This window comes from Stegostoma tigrinum, chromosome 8, assembly GCF_030684315.1.
Source record: "Stegostoma tigrinum isolate sSteTig4 chromosome 8, sSteTig4.hap1, whole genome shotgun sequence".
In the NCBI taxonomy this organism is placed as follows: Eukaryota; Metazoa; Chordata; class Chondrichthyes; order Orectolobiformes; family Stegostomatidae; genus Stegostoma; species Stegostoma tigrinum.
In genome coordinates, this window is record NC_081361.1 from 100,774,075 (window position 1) to 100,796,915 (window position 22,841).

A 22,841-nucleotide genomic window follows, 5' to 3' on the forward strand; every position below is an offset into this window, starting at 1 on the left:
AATGAAGAATAACTCAACAAAATATATTTCAGTGACAAAGATGCTGAGAATGAAGTATCAGTGGCTAATTAAATAAGTTAAAGATTGTATCAAATTGAAACGAAAGATTCATAGTGTGCAAAGATTAGTGGTAACTCATAAGTATTGGGAGTATTTTACAAACTAGAAAAATGGTGATTTTTAAAAAGGGAGAAATTATGAACTGAGAGAAAATATAATGAGTCAATTTTCAAATTGATAGAGGATTTTAGGAAAGCAGTATAACAATGGTTTATTTCATATGTACTTATGGAGAACCAACCTTATCACCATGAAGTGTAAAACTCACTTTTTAGATTACTAAAACCTTCAATCTTTATTTTAAAACACTTCAATGTCTCACATCTGTTGTGTCACCACAGTTTTAAAGACATTTGAATTTAAATCTACATTTCACCTAAGGCTGTCTGTATTTTGCTGATAATGCATCTCTTGGACCTCTACCATACCTTCCTTCATCTGTGATTCCTATTTTATACATTAACTCTTCACTAACTGAAACTGATACAACTCCTTCAGAAAGCTAGCAAGAAATATAAAAATGGGCAGTGAAAGCTTCTAAATGTGTATAATTACATGGGGAGTAGATGTTGGAGTTGGTCCCTTAGAGGATGAGACTTGGCAATTAATGGTGGGAAACAAGAAACTGTCAGAGAATTTGAACAAGTGTTTTGTATCTGTCTTCACAGTAAAAGACAAAAAAAAATGCATCCCAAGAATAACAAGAGATCAAAAAGCAAAATGGAGCAACTTAAACCAAGCAGGATCATGAGAAAAAAAAAGCTCAAGTAAAACTCATGGGACTAAAGGCACTGTTTGTCAGTCAACCCACAGCAAGTGGACTGCAGCAATTCAAAAAAGCAGCTCACCACCACCACCAGTGGTTAGCACTGCAGCCTCACAGCGCCGGGGACCCGGGTTCGATTCCCACCTCGGGCGACTGTCTGTGTGGAGTTTACACATTCTCCCTGTGTCTGCGTGGGTTTCCTCCGGGTGCTCCAGTTTCCTCTCACAGTCCAAAGATGTGCAGGTTAGGTGGATTGGCCATGCTAAATTGCCCGTAGGAGTTTGCACATTCTCCCTGTGTCTGCGTGGGTTTCCTCCGGGTGCTCCAGTTTCCTCTCACAGTCCAAAGATGTGCAGGTTAGGTGGATTGGCCATGCTAAATTGCCCGTAGTGTTCAGGGGTGGGTGGGTCACAGTGGGATGGGTCTGGGTGGGATGCTTCAAGAGGCAGTGTGGACTTGTTGGGCCGCAGGGCCTGTTTCCACACTGTAGGGAATCTAATCTAATCTTCTCAAGGGCAGCTAGGGACAGGCAATTCCTGATGGCCAGCCAACAATATTCACATCCCACCAATGAATTTAAAGAAAGTACTCTTAACCTGATGGGCTACATCTTAGGGTTATTATGAAAGTGACTGGAGACAGCGCAGGCACTCTGGGCTGTAAACCTCCAAAATTCCTTGGATTTTGGAAAGGTTCCAGTAGATTGGAAAACTACAAATGTGGCACCTCTATTCACAGAAGAAGGAAGACAGAAAGCAGGAAAGTATAGGGTATTTGGTCTATTATCTGTCAAAGGGAATTTGCTGGAATCCATTACTGAGGAGGCCAGGAGCAGGACATGTGGAAGCTCATAATACAATCAGATATAATCAACATCGTTTTAGTAAAGGGACATAGTTTTCAACAAATGTATTACAGTTCTTTGAAGACGTAATGAGCAGGGCAACTAAAATATGTCATCTATCTGAGGATTTCCTAAAGGCATTTGAAAAGGTGCCACTTTAAAAGTTAATCCATAAGAGTGCATGGTGTTATGATCTTACGATATAACTTCCTTTTTCAGTATGGGATAAATGGCCAAGTAAAGGGGGTCGGGATCATTGTTTTTGAGAATTGTTGTTCGAAAGAAGTGAGGGGCAACAAGCTGAGACTATAGGTGGTATTAGAAACAAAATCCAAGAAACTGGCCTTACACCATTGTGGTAGTGTAAACTTCAGGACTTTCATTACTTCAGAGACTGAAAGTATCAGCAATAACTCTTTCTGGAATAAATTGATTCCCAAGATGAAAGGGATAAGGAGGAATTGTTCCAAAGGAATTGAAAACACCATGCTAATTAGCCATCCCTGGAAAGATGGAGTCATAGAAACATAAGCAAGCTGTTTCTTGGGAGAGAGGAGTAACACTGCTTGATAACCTGCTGCCTGATGACAAATGAGCAATTAAGACTGCGTGCAGAAGAAATGTCCTGAAGTAAATGGGAAATTTGAAAGACAGTTGTTTTAAACAGTTAACTCCAAATGTGACAAGGACTACTGAGTTAATTCTGACAAGAAGATAAGCTACAGACTTGAGGTCTCCAGAAGTGTAATCAGCATTGGGGATGAAAGAATCTTAAGGATTGTCAATAATGTCACACCAAAAACTTGAGAGAAAACTGTAAAAGAATTCAACTCCAGAACTCTTCCTTAGCAGATCTTCAAAGAATAACACTGCACAAGGAACAAACCCTGCACACAATTGAAGACAGACAAAGATTGGATTTGTAACTAAATTTCACAATTTTTTGGTTGTTACCTGCAATAAAGTAATTGATTGTCTTTGAGATTTCTTAATAAGTAAATGAAGTGAAAGTAACTAGTGATTTACACACACCATGAAAAAGATGAAAATGCAAAGAATTCACAGCACAGATAAAGCTTTCTTAGTCCATTGACCCATGCTGGAATATATATTCCAATCAAGGCTTCTCTTAGACTTCACTGAACCCCAATATCATTTCCCTGTTTTGTTCATTCATGTACTTTCTGCCTTCCCCTTAATATTCACCTCAGGTGGGAATGAGTTCCATCTTCTCACTATTTTGGCTCTGGCTGCCATGGTGCAATGGTGAGTATACTGGTCTCTGAATCCTGTCAGCTTCTTCCTGGTGAAGGGAGTGATGAGCCTTGGAAAGTCTTAGGGTGGAGGTAGCTATTACAAGGAGACATAGTTTTAAAGTGAATGGAGGTAGCTATTGGAGAGACGCCAGAGGTAGGTTCTTTACTCAGAGAGTGATTGGGGCGTGGAATGCATTGCCAGAGAGGTTAGTGGAGTCGGCCTCATTAGGGACATTTAAGCAGCTATTAGATAGGCATATGGATGATAGTGTAAGGTAGGGGTGGAGGTTAGATAGACCTTAGGTTTAGGGTAAAAGTTTGGCACAACATCGTGGGCCAAAGCACCTGTGCTATTCTATATTCTGTGTTCTATTCTCTCGGTAAGAAACCTCCCTTAAATTCACTATTGGATTTATTAGTGGAAGTCTTTAAGTTAAGGCCATCTAGTTTTGTTTCTATGAGTGCAAACATTTTCTTTGCATCTAGCCTATCAAACCCCTTCATGAATTTTGAAGTCCTTCTAGGGTTTTTGTGATGTCACTTTGTCAACTATGTCAAAATCTGGTTTATGTAATAAAAGAAGATGTCACAGTTGGTTTGAGGCTTTTATAAACGAGGGTGACTTGGTAACCTACAGTGAGAGGGGACTCGGTGCTAAGACCCTGGTTTGTGTGTGTGTCCTGGAGGGGTATGTCTGACGACGCTGAAAGGTGCTGTAAAGAGCTAGAATTACGGCAGACTGTTTTTGGGGAGCTGCTGGAGAAAGTGGCTGTGAAGAGGTTACTGGGTCCAGTATACCGCAACTGGGAGCCACTCATTTACCATACCCTATCACACATCCTTCGCCACGTCGATGCACCGGGTTTTGATTCCCTCCTCTCTGATTACATCACTTTCGTCCATCGGCCCCGGGATAAGAGGACCCTCAGTTTCTACTTGGAGTTCACAGAGATCTGCATCAACACCATCCTGTACTGGCTGTTTGCCCGTAAGGTCAGCTCCCTGTTGGTGCAAAAACTACTGGAGAAAACTGTCAGCTATCTGGGAGACAGGGGCAACCAGCTGGGATTGATCTGGAGGTAATTTACTGGTAATTGCTAACAGTCCTTATGTAATTCCACCAATCATCCACTTCTGATTGTGCTTTTGAATGTAGATCATTCATTATCCTCTTTTAAAAGAAGGAAACCTTGCATTTATACTGTAACTTCCACAGTATCTCATCCGAGTGATATTAACCCTAGACTATTAATCTAGAGACTAATGTTCTGGGTACCTGGATTCAAATCCTGCCATGGCAGATGATGGAATTTGAATTCAATAAAAATCTGGAATTCAGGGTGCAGCATTTCTGTGGGTCTGGAGTCACATATCAGTCAGGCCAGTAGTTTCCTTCCCTAACTGACATGGGGGAACCAGATGGAGTTTTCTGACAATTGACAACAGTTTCATGTTGAAAAATATTATTGTTGGTGGGAACAATAAAGCAGAAACTAGCCAGCAACACCCACACCCCCGAATGAATTTTTAAAAAGTGATTTTCAATGAAATGCTTTATTGAAGTGTAGCAACTACTGTAAAGTAGAAAGTGCAGCAGTCAATTTGCACACAGCAAGATGCCAACATCAACAATGCATTAACGACCAGATTATCTGATTTCAGTGACAGATAATTATTGGTCAAGCCACTGAAGAGACCTCTTTTGCTCTTTTACATCCACATGACATGACATACAGAGTTGTCTCATGTCTTATCTTGTAGATTTCAGCAACCAACCCAACCACCACATCTATACACCCCACCCTTCACCACCGTCATCCTCACACAGTCAAGTACTCTCGAAGTAACCAAACTGATTTATCAGTAAAGATTTTCATGTTCAAGATGCTGTTATGGGGCTTGAAATGAACATCCTGACTCAGCCACAGATGCCAGTTTCATGCAACAGTCCTCATCTGACCATGCTTTTGAGATTGGGTGTATTAATTATATTTTATCGTGGAATATGTTTTGTGTTAATTATTGCATTCATGTGAATACTTTGTTTTCCTATGTTAAAAACATTTCATAAATGCACATTACTATTATTTTGTTGATCAATTGAGTCGTACACAAAAAGCTGTAAGTTTATGATTGTTTCAAACACAATTAAACTTCACAATGGAAGAATCAAACAGGTATTTATTCTGCATCTGAGAACACAGCAGTTATTTTCAGTTTCAGCCAGCCTGGCTCCAATTGGAATACTTCTGTCCAATGGAAGGCTGTGTGAACATGTGTGTGCAGGCGGAGATTGAGCATTCCTGCTGACAACTGACATGCTTAAAGTTCAGGAAAGAAGTCATACACTCTACCCAAGGAATCCTCCTCCCTTCTCTGCCCAGCACTGTTTAAACTAGAAGTGAAATCACAAAATGACAAAGAGTAGGTCATTCAGCCCATTGGGCTATGTTAGCTCTTTGAAAGAGTTATCATTAATTCTCCCCCTGCCCTTTCACTATCATCCTCCAAAATTGTCTTTTGGAAGTTTTTAATCTAATTCTCTCGGCCTTTCAAGTGGTGCATTCCAGACTGTGATAGTCCAATATATCATAAAAGGTTTTCCTGTGTTGCCTCCAGTTCCTCTGCCAATGACCTTGTCTATGCCCTGTGGCTACCAATTCTTGCCCCCACTGAAAACATTTCTCTATTTATTTTATCAAAACCCCTTAATACATTCATATTATCCTCCTAACCACTCTTTGTGACAGTCAGTTCCATATTCTCATCGTTTTTTGAGGAAAGACATTTCTCCTCTTATTTTCTAGAGAAGCGTATGTCCATGAGGATGGGAACCGACAAAGCCCTTGAAGTAAATAACTTAAATAAGGAATTGGAAGGGCTAAAAGGAGAATCCCAAGGCTTTTTATACATATATAAAAAGCAAGAGGGTACTCAAGGAAAGGGTTGGCCCACTTAAGGACAAAGGAGGGAATCTATGTGTGGAGCCAGAAGTAGTAGGTGAGGACTTAAATGAATACTTTGTGTTGGAATTCACCAAAGAGAAGAAATTGTTGGAGGATGATGTCAAGGAAGGGAATGTTGAATCCCTGAGTCAAATTGTTATTTAAAAAAAGGTGTTCTGCATCTTAAGTTATATTAAGGTAGATAAATCCCTGGGTCCTGATGGGATCTAACCCAGAATATTGAGGGAGGCAACAGAACAAATTGCTGGGTCATTAACAGACATCTTTGTATCCTCTTTGGCCACAGGCGAGGTCCCAGATGACTGGAGAATAGCCAATGCAGTCCCATTGTTTAAAAAGGGTAAGAGGGATAATCATAAAAATTACAGGCCTGTGAACCTCACATTGGCAGTAGCAAAATTATTGAAAAAGATTCTCAGGGACAAGATCTGTACGCATTTAGAAGCAAATGGGCTTATTAGCAACAGACAGTGTAGTTTTATGAGGGAGAGGTCATGCCTCCCTAACTTGATCAAATTTTTTAAGGAGGTTCTGAAAGCAGTTGATGTTGTCTACATGGACTTCAGTAAAGCCTTTGACAAGGTCCCTCATGGCAGACTGGTGAAGTCACATGGTATAAGGGGTGAGTGAGCAAAATGGATACAGAACTGGCTTAGTCATTGGAGACAAAGAGTAGCAATCAAAAGATGCTTTTTGGAACTGAGGGTTGTGACTACTGCTGTGACCTTTGCTGTTTATGGTATACATAAATGATTTGGGAAGAAAATATTGCTAGTCTCACTAGTAAGTTTGTGGACAAAATTGATCGAGCTGCAGATAATGAGGAGGATTATTAGAGGATAAAGCAAAATATAGATCAGTTGAGGAATGGGCAGAAAAATGGCAGGTTATGTTTAATCCAGACAAATGTGAAGTCAGGTACAGGAGGCAATTATAGTGAATGGCAGAACCCTTACGAGTATTGATATGCAGAGGAATCTGGGCGTGCAGGTCCACAATCACTGAAGGTAACAGGCTAGGTAGATAAAGTAGTAAAAAAGACCTGTGCCACGCTTGCCTTCATTGGAAGGCACATCGAGTATAAGGATGGATAACTTATGCTGCAGCTTTGTAGAACTTTAGTTAAGCAATACTTGGAATATTGCATACAGTTCTGGTTACCACATTACCAGAGGATGTGGATGCTTTGGGGAGGTCACAGAAAAGATTTACCAGGATGTTTCCTGGGGGATTTTAGTAATGAAGAAAGTTTGGTTAGACTGGGATTGTTTTCGCTGGAACACAGGAGGTTGAGGGGGCGACCTGAAAGAAGTTTATGAGATTGTGAATGGCATGGATAGAGTGGAAAGTATGAGGCTTTTTCCCAGGCGGACGGGTTGATTGCTAAGGGACATTGATTCAAGGGGCAGGGGAAAGTTTCAAAGAGATGTGTGAGGCAAGTTTTTCACACAAAGGGTGGCAAGTACCTGGAATGTGCTGCCAGAGGAGGTGGTGGAAGCAAACACAACAGCAGCTTTCAAGAAGCACCCAGACGAATACATGAACAGGAAGGGAATAGAGGGATAAGGATCCTGTAATTGATGGCAGTTTTAGTATGGAAAGGCAAAATGTGTCAGCGCAGGCTTGGAGGGCCAAAGGGCCTGTTCCTGCGCTGTATTGTTCTTTGTTCTCATCGGATGTATTACTAATTGTTTTTTGTTATGACTCCTAATTTGCCTCCACCTGACAAGTATGAAATGTCACAAGAAGTAGCTTGCTTTAGCCAATCAGGGTGACAATGGAGCAGAGTTCTGCCCCATACACACATGTTTCCTCGTCTGTAGTTAGTTCCCAGTGCAAAAGAACCATGAATAGAACTTGCATGAGAAACCTTTGCCAACAATGTTCCTTTTTTTAAGCATGATTTTCACAATTAAAATAAATGATCTGATTTTAAAAGCAAATGCTTTAACTGCCGTCATGGTATTCATTCAAATTTCGACCTTACTTCCTTCCCTCTCTGACTCTCTATTCATCCTCTATCTTTTTGCCCAAACTTTTGTATAATTTTGTATAATTGGTATAGTGAAACAATTCTAAGGTAATTCCCCTATTTAACTTTGATTTCAAAATAACAGTAAATAAACACAATGTTAAGTGAAAGAATCACTACAACATTCAAAGATATAAAAGTAAGTTTTTTTTATTTCATTCATTGGGATGTGGGCATTGCTGGCTGGGCCACTATTTTTGTCCATTTCTAACTGTCTTTGATAAGATGGTGGTGATTGCCTTCTTGAACCACTGTTGACAATTTGGTATAGGTAGACCCACAATGCCATTAGAGAGGGAGTTCGAGGATCATTTCCAGCAACACTGTTAATCTATGCATCAGTTTCTCATTGGCATTTGAATAACATGCACAATTCTTTTTTAAAAATGATGCAAATATTAAACTATAGTAGAGGCTACTTCTAACGTGTTATTACTAAGTGGGTTTCTGAATTTCCTGTTTGCATTTCAGAACTTTCACACCAGTGTACAATCCAAGCCCACTGAGCGGTGTGACCCCCTTACACTTTGTAGCTCAAAACAGGCAGTCAGACATTCTGAAGATTTTACTCCAGTATGGGATACTAGAGAGGGAGGAAAGTCCCACGTCCACAATCCTCATCATCCTCTTCTACCCAACATCAGTAGCAAGGGTGCATAACCTTGAGTCAACAAATATAATAGAGGAGGCAAAACTGTGTCTCGGTTTATGCGTTAGAGTGGTGTATCGCATTAATGTCGCACAAATTAAGGTACGTTCTGCTGACGGCCGTGCAAGACTCCTTTTGAGTTACGTGTTTGTTTTCTCATAGACCAAAGGCCTCCCTGCTTCTGGAAATTCCTCTAATTCAATAATCACCAGATGCTCTGTGCTTCTCCAGTTCTTGTACATTGCTGACTTCTAACATTGCTCAATTCACAGCCTTACCTTCTGATGCCTGGATCCTACGCTTTGAAGTTTGCTCCATAAAACTCTCTCTTCTGCTTTAAGACTCTCATTATAGACAATCCCTTTGACCAAACTTCTGGCCATCTGTCGTATTTATATTAATTTATATTCTGCAAAACACGCTGATTAAACATTTTGGGGCATGATATGATGAGAGACACTATAAAAATGCAAGCTGTTGTTTTAAGCTGATGGTTCTTTAGCTATGTACCTATAAATACCATAAGAAATTGGAACATGAATAGATCATCTGGCCACTCATGCCTGCTTTGCCATTCAATAGGATCATGGCTGATCTGACACTCCTGACATTCTCTTTCCTTCCTTTCCCCTGTAACCCTGGATTCCCCAACTGATCAAGAATCTGTCCTTAAATATACACAAGGACCTTTACCCCCACAGCTCTCTGTGGCAAGGAGTTCCAAAGAATCACAATCTCAAAGGGAAGGAATGCCTACTCATCTGTCTTAAATTCACACCACTTAATTCTGAGACTATTCTCCTGGGTCATAAATTCTCCCAAGAGGGGAAACGTCCTCTTGACATTCTCCCTGTCAAGTCCCTTAAGAATCTGATACGTTTCGATGAGTAACCTTTCTTCAAAACTCTAGTGGAGTCCCAACCTGTTTAGACTTTGCTCATAAGACAATCCCTCCATACCAGGGGTCATCATAAGACTATAAGACATAGGAGCAGAAATTAGGCTATTCAACCCATCAAATTTGCTCTGCCATTCAATCATGCTGATAAGTTTCTTAACCCCATTCTCCCGCTTTCTCCCCACAACCCTTGATCTCCTTGACAATCAATAACCTATCTATCACCATCTTAAATATACTCAATGACCTGGCCTCCACAGCCTTCTGTGCCAATGAATTCCAAAGATTCACCACTCTCTGGCTGAAGAAGTTTCTCCTCATCTTTGTTCTAAAAGGTCTTCCCTTTACTCGAAGGATGTGCCCTTGCGTGCTAGTCTCTCCTACCAATGGAAGCATCTTCCCAACATCCATTGTCTCCAGGCCATTCAGTATTCCTCAAGTTTCAATTAGACCCACACCGCACCACGCCTGCTCATCCTTCTAAACTCCACTGAGTATAGACCCAGAGTCCTCAGACATTCCTCATATATTAAGCTTTTCATTCCTGGGACCATTCTTGTGAACCTCCTCTGAATCTGCTCCAGGGCCAGTACATCTTTCCTGAGTTATGGGGCCCATCCTCGTGAACCTTCGGTGAACTACTCCAATTAAATAGTCTCTTTCCTTAAATAAGGGGACTAAAACTGCTCACATACTCCAGATGTGGTCTCACCAGCACCTTGTACAGTTGCAGTAAGACTTCCTTACACTTACACTTCAACCCCCTTGAAATAAGGGCCAACATTTCATTCACCTTCCTGATTCCCTGCTGCACTTTTTTTTGTGTTTCATGCACATTATACCCTCAAGTTCATTTGTGTTGCAGCTTTCTTCAGTTCTTTTTCTCCATTGAAATAATACTCTGCTTTTTTGTACTCCCTTCTGATATGAACAAATACCTGGCAAATGCTTGGTTCCCATTTGGAGAGGGAATTCCACTGCCTGTGGTATGCTGGAAATATTCTTAAAAGAGGTAGGTTGCGATTGCAGCATTGATGGTGTAGCTGGATAGAATTTATTGTCCATTCCTAATTCCTTTTAAGAAGATGGTGATAAGTCACTTTCTTAAATTGTTTCAATCCTTATGGTATGGTTACAAAAAACAACAGTGTTCTTAAATAGGGGAAAATGTGGAGAGGAGCAAGCACAGAATACAGAGAATAATGTGGGTATCAGGCATGGACTGGCTTGGGGCCTTGCTGGTTTGCAGCTCTTCATGAGTGAACTGACTGACAACAGTGGCAAGGTTTGAAGCTTAAAGTTTTCTCCAATTTACCAGTGTCTGCAGAATACTTCCCCAGCACAGATAAAAAGTCCTAATGCACTACACAAGAGTACACAATACAGGCAACACAAGATGATATTAGGGCTGATTGCCAAAAGCTTAGCCAAAGAGTTAGGTGTAAGGGACATGTTGAAGGAGGAGAGAGAGGCAAAGAGGTTTAGAGGGAAAGTTTCAAAATCTAGGGCCTGGGTAGCCGAAGTTACACCCTCCAATGATTAAAATTAGTAATCTTAGAGATGCTAGAACTGGGAAAGTACAGATCTCGGAGAGCTGGAGGAGTTTCTAGAGATAGGCAAGGGCCTAGGCCACAGAGGGATTTGAAAACAAGCTATGAATTTTAAAATCAACCCATTGTTAGACAGCTTCAAAAAGAAAGTGGAGACACAGCTTTATGGCAGGAAAAGATGTACAGAAGGATCAGGATATTAAAGGCAGATACCGAATATAATGCATTCCCCTTCTTCTGTTTTCAGGCGTATATTAGTTTTAGACGGCAACCCCTCGTTTCTAACTGGTTGGATTACATTCCTGTGACAAGATATCAAGAGCCCTGTGAGCTCCTTCACCTTTGCAGAATGTCTATTAGAAGCTCCCTGCTAGCCAATAGTGGGCTGCCTAAAGGAATTTCTTTGTTGCCGCTACCCAAATTGCTTCAGAATTACTTGAATTTGGAAAGATAAAGATGAAGAAATCTCCCTCCTCCCCATCTACCCTCTCCCTTGGCTGCCAGCCTGTTTTAACAGATTGGAGACCAGGACAACAGAGAGAAGAAAAAAATCCTGACCCTTCAGGAAAGAAAAAAAGAACCAATTCATTATTACAGCATTTACATCACGTCCTATTGCTGCACAACATGCAATAAACTCAATTTCCAGCAAATTTTGCAGTTGTTTTATTTTTTCCTTACCAATGCTTTGGAAAGGCTTTCACACATTGCACAGAAACTGAAATGACAGAATTCAAAAGAAGACAATCATTTACAAATTTTAAATTTGTACTATGTCAAACCTGACCTAAAACATTACACCTAGAATTCTCTGGAGTGGAGTATCTGGTGGTAAATACCAGTCAATTTGGGCATTTCCCTTCACCCTTCAACTTGATACAATTCACACCACAATTGCTGCATTTGCAAGCTGGTGATAGCATAGCGTGGGGGCAGTGGAATGCATCTGTCTCCTGAGTCAATGAAATTGAAGATTAATGAATTGAAAGCAGAAAGACTAAAATCAATAAGGTATTGAGTCTAAAATCTGAGACAGAAAGAGAAATAAAGACTGAAGAAATAACAATAGACTAAAAGAGAAAAGGCAGAAAGGACAATTTTTTTTAAATGCCAACAATTTACAATCTGCAGGAATGAAACATCACACTTTAAACTGTTTCACTTCTGAGCCTTAGAAGTGAAATAGCATAGCTAAAAGGTAAATCCCATCAAAAAAAAGGGTACTTAATCAGCTGCCATGACTCTCTTCAGTGAGGTAAATGGGTACTTGATGTACAAATGTAACAACTTCATGAAACTCATGGAGGTTAAGGGTCAAACACTGTATATATAAGGCTGATAGCAGAGTACTAGAAATCAGCCAGTGATGTGTGGTGATTCCTAGCTCTCTCTCTTCCTTGCCAGAAATCCAGGGTGCATCACACATTAATTGCATCTTTATTTTGACAGTAAATCTGGGCCAACATTTTCTTTCAAATAACCACAACATTTTGGAGCGTTCGTTATTAAATGGTTTCATTCTTGTTCAGAACTAACTTGTTGTCAGAGGGATGTATCTGCCTGTGGAGACTGTTGAGCTGCGAGGCAGTCTGCTTCGTACCTTTTCCGGAGGCCCATTAGGTACATTCTCAACCGATCTGGATCCAAGCATGAGTTTCTTGCTGTTTGCACTAGTCTGGTGGCTAGGTGATGCATTGCTCTCTGCTGCAGTGATTCAGCAGTGTTTCTCTGTTTACGCTGCAATTTTGCAAAAAACACAAAGTCAAAAATCAGACTACTATCACACATTGTCATATTTATAGGATCAGTCATGGTTCAATGGGCAGCAATCTCATCTGAATGAGATTGTCGTGGAATTAACTTCCAATCAAGACACAAGCTCATAATCTAAACTGACATTCGCAGTACTGTACTGAGGTGATGTAGTATTGCACTGATAGAGTGGAATGTGTTTCGGATGAAATGTTGTCTTAGGTGGAAATAAAAGAACCCAAGACACTACATGAAGAGCAGAAGAGTTCTCCCCAGCCCAATATTTATCTCCCAATCAACATCAAAGAAGTAATCTGGTCATTTTCACCTTGCTGTTGTGGAATCTTACTGTACACAAACTGACTGTTGGATTTCCTACATTATAACTGTTACTACACTTCAGAAATAACAGGGTCTAAAATTCTTTGGGATGACCTGAAGTTTTGTAATGTTTTACATAAATTAAAGTATTATTTTCTTCAAATACTGTGCAGAAGAGTGGGGCCGAAGGGAAGAAATTTGCTCACCACCATTGGTGGACAGTGCCATTATATTACATTAATCTCTAATTGCAAGCAACATCCAGATGAAAGTAATTGATTTTTTGAGCAGTTTGTTTCATGTAAAAATGGTAAACATGATAAAATTAAATATCAAGTATCACCTAATCACTCAATAGAGTGATCAGTCGCTTTGGACTTTGTTACTGGAAGGTAAGAAGCCGTGAGCACAGGCCTGTCAGGAGACCAGTATTGGGAAGCTGATGGAGCAGGATGGCACACGGGTGGAGCCAACGGGAGACCAATGCCAGGAGCTTGAAGGCAGAGTGTTAGTTGAATGGCATTGTTGGGAGAATAATGTGAGGCTTATGGAGGGGTTCAAACTGATGGGAGCTTAGATGACCTATCTTGAGACTACCAGAGATCAGGAGGGTTGGAGGTGAGAGATCAGGTAATGAAAAGACTCACTTAAAATGCTGGCAAACCTCAACAACATTAAAGAGATAATGGGAACTGCAGATGCTGGAGATTCCAAGATAATAAAATGTGAGGCTGGATGAACACAGCAGGCCAAGCAGCATCTCAGGAGCACAAAAGCTGACGTTTCGGGCCTAGACCCTTCATCAGAGAGGGGGATGGGGGGAGGGAACTGGAATAAATAGGGAGAGAGGGGGAGGCGGACCGAAGATGGAGAGTAAAGAAGATAGGTGGAGAGGGTGTAGGTGGGGAGGTAGGGAGGGGATAGGTCAGTCCAGGGAAGACGGACAGGTCAAGGAGGTGGGATGAGGTTAGTAGGTAGCTGGGGGTGCAGCTTGGGGTGGGAGGAAGGGATGGGTGAGAGGAAGAACCGGTTAGGGAGGCAGAGACAGGTTGGACTGGTTTTGGGATGCAGTGGGTGGGGGGGAAGAGCTGGGCTGGTTGTGTGGTGCAGTGGGGGGAGGGGATGAACTGGGCTGGTTTAGGGATGCAGTGGGGGAAGGGGAGATTTTGAAACTGGTGAAGTCCACATTGATACCATATGGCTGCAGGGTTCCCAGGCGGAATATGAGTTGCTGTTCCTGCAACCTTCGGGTGGCATCATTGTGGCAGTGCAGGAGGCCCATGATGGACATGTCATCAAGAGAATGGGAGGGGGAGTGGAAATGGTTTGCGACTGGGAGGTGCAGTTGTTTGTTGCGAACTGAGCGGAGGTGTTCTGCAAAGCGGTCTCCAAGCCTCCGCTTGGTTTCCCCAATGTAGAGAAAGCCGCACCGGGTACAGTGGATGCAGTATACCACATTGGCAGATGTGCAGGTGAACCTCTGCTTAATGTGGAATGTCATCTTGGGGCCTGGGATGGGGGTGAGGGAGGAGGTGTGGGGACAAGTGTAGCATTTCCTGCGGTTGCAGGGGAAGGTGCCGGGTGTGGTGGGGTTGGAGGGCAGTGTGGAGCGAACAAGGGAGTCACGGAGAGAGTGGTCTCTCCGGAAAGCAGACAGGGGTGGGGATGGAAACCAGTCGCTAACCATTTCCACTCCCCCTCCCATTCTCTTGATGACATGTCCATCATGGGCCTCCTGCACTGCCACAATGATGCCACCCGAAGGTTGCAGGAACAGCAACTCATATTCCGCCTGGGAACCCTGCAGCCATATGGTATCAATGTGGACTTCACCAGTTTCAAAATCTCCCCTTCCCCCACTGCATCCCTAAACCAGCCCAGTTCATCCCCTCCCCCCACTGCACCACACAACCAGCCCAGCTCTTCCCCCCCACCCACTGCATCCCAAAACCAGTCCAACCTGTCTCTGCCTCCCTAACCGGTTCTTCCTCTCACCCATCCCTTCCTCCCACCCCAAGCCGCACCCCCAGCTACCTACTAACCTCATCCCACCTCCTTGACCTGTCCGTCTTCCCTGGACTGACCTATCCCCTCCCTACCTCCCCACCTACACCCTCTCCACCTATCTTCTTTACTCTCCATCTTCGGTCCGCCTCCCCCTCTCTCCCTATTTATTCCAGTTCCCTCCCCCCATCCCCCTCTCTGATGAAGGGTCTAGGCCCGAAACGTCAGCTTTTGTGCTCCTGAGATGCTGCTTGGCCTGCTGTGTTCATCCAGCCTCACATTTTATTATCTCAACAACATTAAAGTGTGTTTTCTGCACATGTATATTTCTACAATATTTATTGTGATGCAAATACTTTTTAAGTACAAAGGTAAGTATAATTTTCTCATCTGATGGGCTATCCATCATTCAATCTTACTTTGGTAGCCTTGGTGTAAATTATGCTTACCCATATTTGTTTGGTGATGTGAGAAGCAATTTCTTTAGCATCGAGCACTATTGATGGGGGAAGAGATGAAACCTCAGCGGCCTTCAAACCTCATGCAAAAAAAAGGACAGAAAAGATATTAAGGAAGGGAGCTATATGACTGATCATTGCATTCAAAGTAGCACAATATGGGGCCAATAGTTCAAGGACACATTGACTAGCACTGTTGTGTTACAGTACCAGGTACCCAGGTTCAATTTCGGCACTGGGTGACTGTCTGTGTGGAATTTGCGCATCCCGAGTTTTTGCTGGGTACTCTTGTTTCTGTCCAAAATCCAAAGATGTGCAGGATAGGTGGATTAGCCATTGTAAAAGCAGCATTATGAGGATAGCCATGGTGAGGGCTGGGTGTGGGTTGGTCCGGGTGGGATGCTATTCGAAGGGTCAGGGCAGACTCAATGGGCCAAATGGATTCTATCCGCGCTGTTGGGATTCCATATTTCTATGAAATGAATTAAAAAGTACAAGCAGTATTTGAATACAAAGAATTCTGAATAAACAAGTTTTATAACTAAGCTAACTCTGGCTGTGAATTTAGTTTCAGAAATGTCTTTGTCATCTTTTCCATTGTATTACTTTTCACCTTGGTTTTGATTAACCTTTCTCTGCATTTTCAAGTAAACGAATATGTTTTAAATACTTAATTCTCAGGGTGTAGCTGTCAGGGGTAACATCATTGTCCATTCCTAATCTCCCTGGAAAAGTGCTTGTGAGCCACCTTCTTAACCACTGCAGATCACATGGTGAAGGTGCTCCCATGGTGATATCAGGGAGAAAGCTGCAGGATTCTGAATATGGTCAAGGCAGGCTGCTATGTGATTTCAAGTGGACAGCATATGCATGTATCTGCTGTCCTTGTTCTTTCAAGTGGCAAAGGTTCTTGATTTGGGAAGTCCTATCAAAGAACTCAGGCCAAATTACAACAGGGTGCCCTGCAGTCACAGTCCACTTAAACCGAAGGATTCGGCTGATTAAGGTGCTGGTGGAGTCTAGATTTGCACAGCTCGAAACTTGTTAGCATGGATAGAATCATAGAATTTTACAATGCAATAGACCATTCAAACCACTGGTCTGTACTGGCTCCCGAAAGAGCTACCCAGCTAGTCCCACTCTCCAGCCCTATCTCCATAGTCCTCTAAATGTCATCAATTTCAAACATATCTCCAGCTCGCTTTTTAACCTCCTTTGGAATCAGCCTCCACCCTGGCAGAGCATTCCGAATCCTAACAACTCTCTGAGTAAGGATGTTTCTCCTCATTTCACTCTTAACTCTCTTGCTTACAATTTTGAAATTGTCCTAGTTATTGATATGCTAACTAATGGAAACAGAATAGCCTTCTTTACCCTGTCAACATCATTCATAATTTTGAACTATGTTGACTGTCTAATGTTAACTTATTTTTCCTCTAATTGTATATTTACCTTGCCCTGTATTATGGCCTCCATCAGTTTCTCCACGATTGATGTCAAGCTGACAAGCGTGTAGTTTCCTGGGTTATCCTTTATCCCTTTCTGAAACAATGGTGTCACATTTGTAATCCTTCAGTCTCGGAACTAATTCTGAGTTCAGAGAGACCTGGAAAATTTCTGTCAATGGCTCTGCAATTGCTCCTTTAACCCTCTCATCAACCTGGATGCATCCTACTCCAACCTCTCCCCCGCAGAACGGGCAGCCCTCCGCTCCAACCCCAACCTCACCATCAAACCCGCAGACAAGGGTGGCGCAGTGGTAGTATGGCGCACTGACCTCTACATCGCCGAGGCCAGACGCCAACTCTCCGACACCACCTCCTACCGCCTCCTCGATCATGACCCCACACCCGAGCACCAAACCATCATCTCCAACACCATTCACGACCTCATCACCTCAGGGGACCTCCCACCCACAGCCTCCAACCTCATTGTTCCCCAACCCCGCACGGCCCGTTTCTATCTCCTTCCCAAAATCCACAAACCTGCCTGCCCTGGTCGACCCATCGTCTCAGCCTGCTCCTGCCCCACCGAACTCATCTCCACCTATCCTGGCTCCATTTTCTCCCCTTTGGTCCAGGAACTCCCCACCTACGTCCGTGACACCACCCACGCCCTCCACCTCCTCCAGGACTTCCAATTCCCTGGCCCCCAACACCTCATATTCACCATGGACGTCCAGTCCCTGTACACCTGCATTCCGCATGGAGATGGCCTCAAGGCCCTCCGCTTCTTCCTGTCCCGCAGGCCCGACCAGGCCCCCTCCACCGACACTCTCATCCGCCTAGCTGAACTCGTCCTCACCCTCAACAACTTCTCTTTTGACTCCTCCCACTTCCTACAGACTAAGGGGGTGGCCATGGGCACCCGCATGGGCCCCAGCTATGCCTGCCTCTTTGTAGGTTACGTGGAACAGTCCCTCTTCCGCACCTACACAGGCCCCAAACCCCACCTCTTCCTCTGGTACATTGATGACTGTATCGGCGCCGCCTCTTGCTCCCCAGAGGAGCTCGAACAGTTCATCTACTTCACCAACACCTTCCACCCCAACCTTCAGTTCACCTGGGCCATCTCCAGCACATCCCTCACCTTCCTGGACCTCTCAGTCTCCATTTCAGGCAACCAGCTTGTAACTGATGTCCATTTCAAGCCCACCGACTCCCACAGCTACCTAGAATACACCTCCTCCCACCCACCCTCCTGCAAAAATTCCATCCCCTATTCCCAATTCCTCCGCCTCCGCCGCATCTGCTCCCACGATAAGACATTCCACTCCCGCACATCCCAGATGTCCAAGTTCTTTAAGGACCGCAACTTTCCCCCCACAGTGATCGAGAACGCCCTTGACCGCGTCTCCCGCATTTCCCGCGACACATCCCTCACACACCGCCCCCGCCACAACCGCCCCAAGAGGATCCCCCTCGTTCTCACACACCACCACACCAACCTCCGGATACAACGCATTATCCTCCGACACTTCCGCCATTTACAATCCGACCCCACCACCCAATACATTTTTCCATCCCCTCCCCTGTCTGCTTTCCGGAGAGACCACTCTCTCCGTGACTCCCTTGTTCGCTCCACACTGCCCTCCAACCCCACCACACCCGGCACCTTCCCCTGCAACCGCAGGAAATGCTACACTTGTCCCCACACCTCCTCCCTCACCCCCATCCCAGGCCCCAAGATGACATTCCACATTAAGCAGAGGTTCACCTGCACATCTGCCAATGTGGTATACTGCATCCACTGTACCCGGTGCGGCTTTCTCTACATTGGGGAAACCAAGTGGAGGCTTGGGGACCGCTTTGCAGAACACCTCCGCTCAGTTCGCAACAAACAACTGCACCTCCCAGTCGCAAACCATTTCCACTCCCCCTCCCATTCTCTTGATGACATGTCCATCATGGGCCTCCTGCACTGCCACAATGACGCCACCCGAAGGTTGCAGGAACAGCAACTCATATTCCGCCTGGGAACCCTGCAGCCATATGGTATCAATGTGGACTTCACCAGTTTCACAATCTCCCCTTCCCCTACTGCATCCCTAAACCAGCCCAGTTCGTCCCCTCCCCGCACTGCACCACACAACCAGCCCAGCTCTTCCCCCCCACCCACTGCATCCCAAAACCAGTCCAACCCGTCTCTGCCTCCCTAACCAGTTCTTCCTCTCACCCATCCCTTCCTCCCACCCCAAGCCGCACCCCCAGCTACCTACTAACCTCATCCCACCTCCTTGACCTGTCCGTCTTCCCTGGACTGACCTATCCCCTCCCTACCTCCCCACCTACACTCTCTCCACCTATCTTCTTTACTCTCCATCTTCGGTCCGCCTCCCCCTCTCTCCCTATTTATTCCAGTTTCCTCTCCCCATCCCCCTCTCTGATGAAGGGTCTAGGCCCAAAACGTCAGCTTTTGTGCTCCTGAGATGCTGCTTGGCCTGCTGTGTCCATCCAGCTCCACACTTTGTTATCTCGGATTCTCCAGCATCTGCAGTTCCCATTATCTCTGCATCCTCCTGGGAATGTTTTCTCCTCTACCTGCAGTGCTGCCAGCCTTTTAATCACGTCTTCTTTATCTATCACTACAACGTTCAGTAGCTCAACACCCATGTTTTCAACTAGGCCATTTTTACCATCTTCTAACTTGGTAAAGACGGAAGCAAAATATTTATTCAGTAACTCTGCCATATCCTTTGCTTCAAGGAGAAGCTTACCCTCCTTGTTCCTAATGGGCCCCACTCTATCCTTCACAAATTTTCTGCTGTTAATAGGTTTGAAAACATTTTACTACTTGTTTTGCCATCCTTTCCACATGCTTCACCATAGCCTTCCTTATTCCAGCCTTAGTCTCTCTCCTGCATTTGAGATACTTTTCATGATTTCTATGACAATTATTATTCCGAAACACAACTTATGCCTCCATTTCCTTCCTTATTTTCTCATCAATATCCGTAATCATCTTGTGTTCTCTAGTTTGGATACCCTGTATTTATTTCTTATGGATATGTACCTAGCTTGCACTCTATTCAATTCCCTTTTGCAATTCTCCCATTTTTCATCCAGCAAAATGTATTTCCAATCAACCTGCTGCAATTCAGCTTTTAGACCCGCAAAATCTGCCATTTTCCAGTCTGGGATCTTCGTCATTGACTGGTTTTTATTCTTTTCCAATTTAATATTGAAACTAAATTTTATAACCATTGCTATTTCCCAAATGCTTCCTCATTCTGATGTTCTCCACTTGGCCTGTCTCATTTTCTTGGACAAGATCCAGCACAGCCCCTTAACTGGTAGGACTGGAAATGTACTGATTCAGAAAGTTTTCTTACAGACATTGCAGGAATTTCTCACATTCCATGTCCCACACTCTACCTTTGTCCCAACCTACCTTAGGGCAATTTATATCAGCTACTATCACAACCCTACTTGTCCTGTTGGTTTCCATAACAGGCCTACAAATGCTGTCTTCTATTTCCTCCCTACTAATTAGAGATATATAATCAATAATAAACCTAACAAGATCACTGCTCCCTCTCTATTTCTCACTTCCAATCATATAGGTTTTAAATATGAATTCTGAAGTCCTTGGGCCATTTTCTTTGGTGCTGTTCTTCATTTTCTAAAATGTGCATTGCTAGTAAGATCATCAATTATTACTTATTCTCAACTGACCAGGTGAGAAACAAGGTTTTATGTCGAGAGAGTGCGTTTTCCTGTTTCTTGTTCCCAACATTCAGTCTTGTCCACGTGAAACACAAATCAGGAAATCATGCAAAACAGGAAATCACACAGACACAGGCCTTTGATCATCCATCCATTAATAAATGCAAATTACAGGCTATGTACACATTAAGATAGACTAACCCATATTCTGTTGAGTATAGATTGAGGGTAATGTCAACATTTGTTAGACTATAAAGAATTTCATAAGTAATTGAGGGGTGAGAATACGGTGGTAGTGTCCTGACCTATGAGCCAAAAGCTCTGGATTCAAGCCCCACACCAAGACTTGTTGGCCACAGAAGGTCCACAACATGGCCAAAGAGATTGACAGTCAGCCGTAAATCCTTCCAATGTGCCTAATGGACAGAGTGGAGATGTTTGCAGCCTTAAAGTGCATTAAGCTGAATAAATCCCAGGGCCTGATCAAGTCCATCCTCGGAAATTGTGGGGAAGCTAGGAAAGAAATTGCAGAAGCCCTTGCAGAGATTTTGCTTCATCTTTAACCATTGGTGAAGTTACTGAAGACTGCAGAGTGACAAATGTTGTTCCATTGTTTAAAAATGGTAACAAAGACAAGTCAGGGAATGACAGGCCAGTGAGCCTGACATCAGTAGCAGGCAAGCTATTGGAGAAGACACGACAGGAAAGGATCAACCAACATTTGGATAGTCAAGGTCTGAGCAGGGATAGCCAGCATGGATTTGTGCATGGGAAGTCATGTCTGACAAATCTTTTCAAGTTTTTCGAAGACATAACCAAGAAGGTGGATAAGGGTAGGGCAGGGGGTGTTGTCTATATGAACTTTAGTAAGGCCTTTGACAAGCACCCGCGTGGCAGACTTGTCGGGAAAATTAGGTTGCATTGGATCCAAGGAGCGCTAGAAAATTCGATTCAAAATTGGCTTGATGGCACGAAGCAGAGGGTAATGGTTGAAGGTTGTTTCTTGGAATGGAGGCCTGTGGCTAGTGGTGTGCCACAGAGGTCGGTGCTGGGAGGTTTGTTATTTGTTGTTTACATAAATGATCTGGATGTGACTGTACAAGGCATGATTAGTAATTTTGCGGATGATACAATATTAGAAGATATTGTTGATAGTGAAGAAGGTTATGAAAAATTATACAGGGATCTTGATCAGATGGGGAAGTGGCCTGAGCATTGGCAAATGCAATTCAATGCAGTTAAGTGTGAGGTGTTACGCTTCAGAAAGTCAAACTAAGGTAGGACTTATACAGTAAATGGTAAGGTCCTGAGGAGTGTTGTGGAACAGAGGGACCTAGGAGTATAAGTACACAGTTTGTTAAAAGTGGCGTCACAGGTGGACAGGGTGGTGGAGAAGGCATTTAGCATGCTGGCCTTCATTGGTCGAGGCATTGAGTATAGGAATTGGGACGTTATGTTACAGTTGTATAAGTCATTGGTGAGACTGCATTTGGAATATTGTATACAGTTTTGGTCAACCCGTTATAGGAAATACACAGTTAAACTGGAAAGTGTGCAAAGAAGACTTACAAGAATGTGGCCAGGACTAGTAGGACTGAGCTACTGAGAGAGAGGTTGGCCAGGATAGAACTTTACTCCTTCGAGAATTGAGGTGTATAAAATTATGATGGGCATAGATAGGATGAATGCAAATAGTCTTTTTCTCAGGGCTGGGGAATTGAATACTAGAGGGCATAGGTTTAAGGTGAGAGGGGAAAGATTTAAGAAGGACCTGAGGGGCAACTTATTCACACAGTGTTGCATATATGAATGAGCTGCCAGAGAAAGGGGCTGAGGCAGGAGTAATAGCAACATCTAAAAAAAAATTAGGATCAGTACATGGATAGGAAGGGTTTAGAGGGATATAGACCAAATGGGTAATTGTAACTGGCTGAGTGGGCACCATGGTCAGCATGGACTAGTTTGGGCAAAAGGGCCTGTTTCCATACTGTATTGTGGTTCGACTCTAAAAGGAAACGTTGATTAAGGATCATCAGCATGGCTTTGTCAGAGGGAGGTCATGCCTCACAAATCTAGTAGAATGTTTCAAGGAGGTTACCATATATGAATGAGGATGGGGC

General features: G+C 43.5%; 2 protein-coding genes across 2 annotated transcripts in view; one reads left to right on the forward strand and one right to left on the reverse strand.

Moving 5' to 3' along the window:
- Positions 1-3,616: 3,616 nt before the first annotated feature.
- On the forward strand, positions 3,617-11,475 carry LOC125456379 (ankyrin repeat and SOCS box protein 17-like). Its single transcript, XM_059647699.1, has 3 exons — positions 3,617-4,005; positions 8,396-8,675; positions 11,269-11,475. The coding sequence occupies exons 1-3, from the start codon at positions 3,617-3,619 to the stop codon at positions 11,473-11,475; spliced, it is 876 nt and encodes a 291-aa protein (XP_059503682.1).
- Positions 11,476-12,246: 771 nt separating this feature from the next.
- The window catches only part of msh4 (mutS homolog 4), a 115,619-nt gene continuing 105,024 nt past the window's right edge, over positions 12,247-22,841 (reverse strand). The window contains exons 20-21 of the mRNA XM_059647700.1: positions 15,548-15,636; positions 12,247-12,758 (exon numbers count right to left, since the gene is read on the reverse strand). Of these exons, the coding sequence (XP_059503683.1) occupies positions 12,564-12,758; positions 15,548-15,636 (284 nt within the window). The 3' untranslated portion in view covers positions 12,247-12,563. The remainder of the gene's footprint in view (positions 12,759-15,547; positions 15,637-22,841) is intronic.

Bases quoted from the DNA above. Each gene is read 5' to 3' on its own strand.
- LOC125456379 (XM_059647699.1), top strand. From the start codon at position 3,617: ATGTCTGACGACGCTGAAAGGTGCTGTAAAGAGCTAGAATTACGGCAG. The intron at 4,006-8,395 runs GTAATTTACTGG...TTTGCATTTCAG, and splicing joins CAGCTGGGATTGATCTGGAG to AACTTTCACACCAGTGTACA. The intron at 8,676-11,268 runs GTACGTTCTGCT...TTCTGTTTTCAG, and splicing joins TTAATGTCGCACAAATTAAG to GCGTATATTAGTTTTAGACG.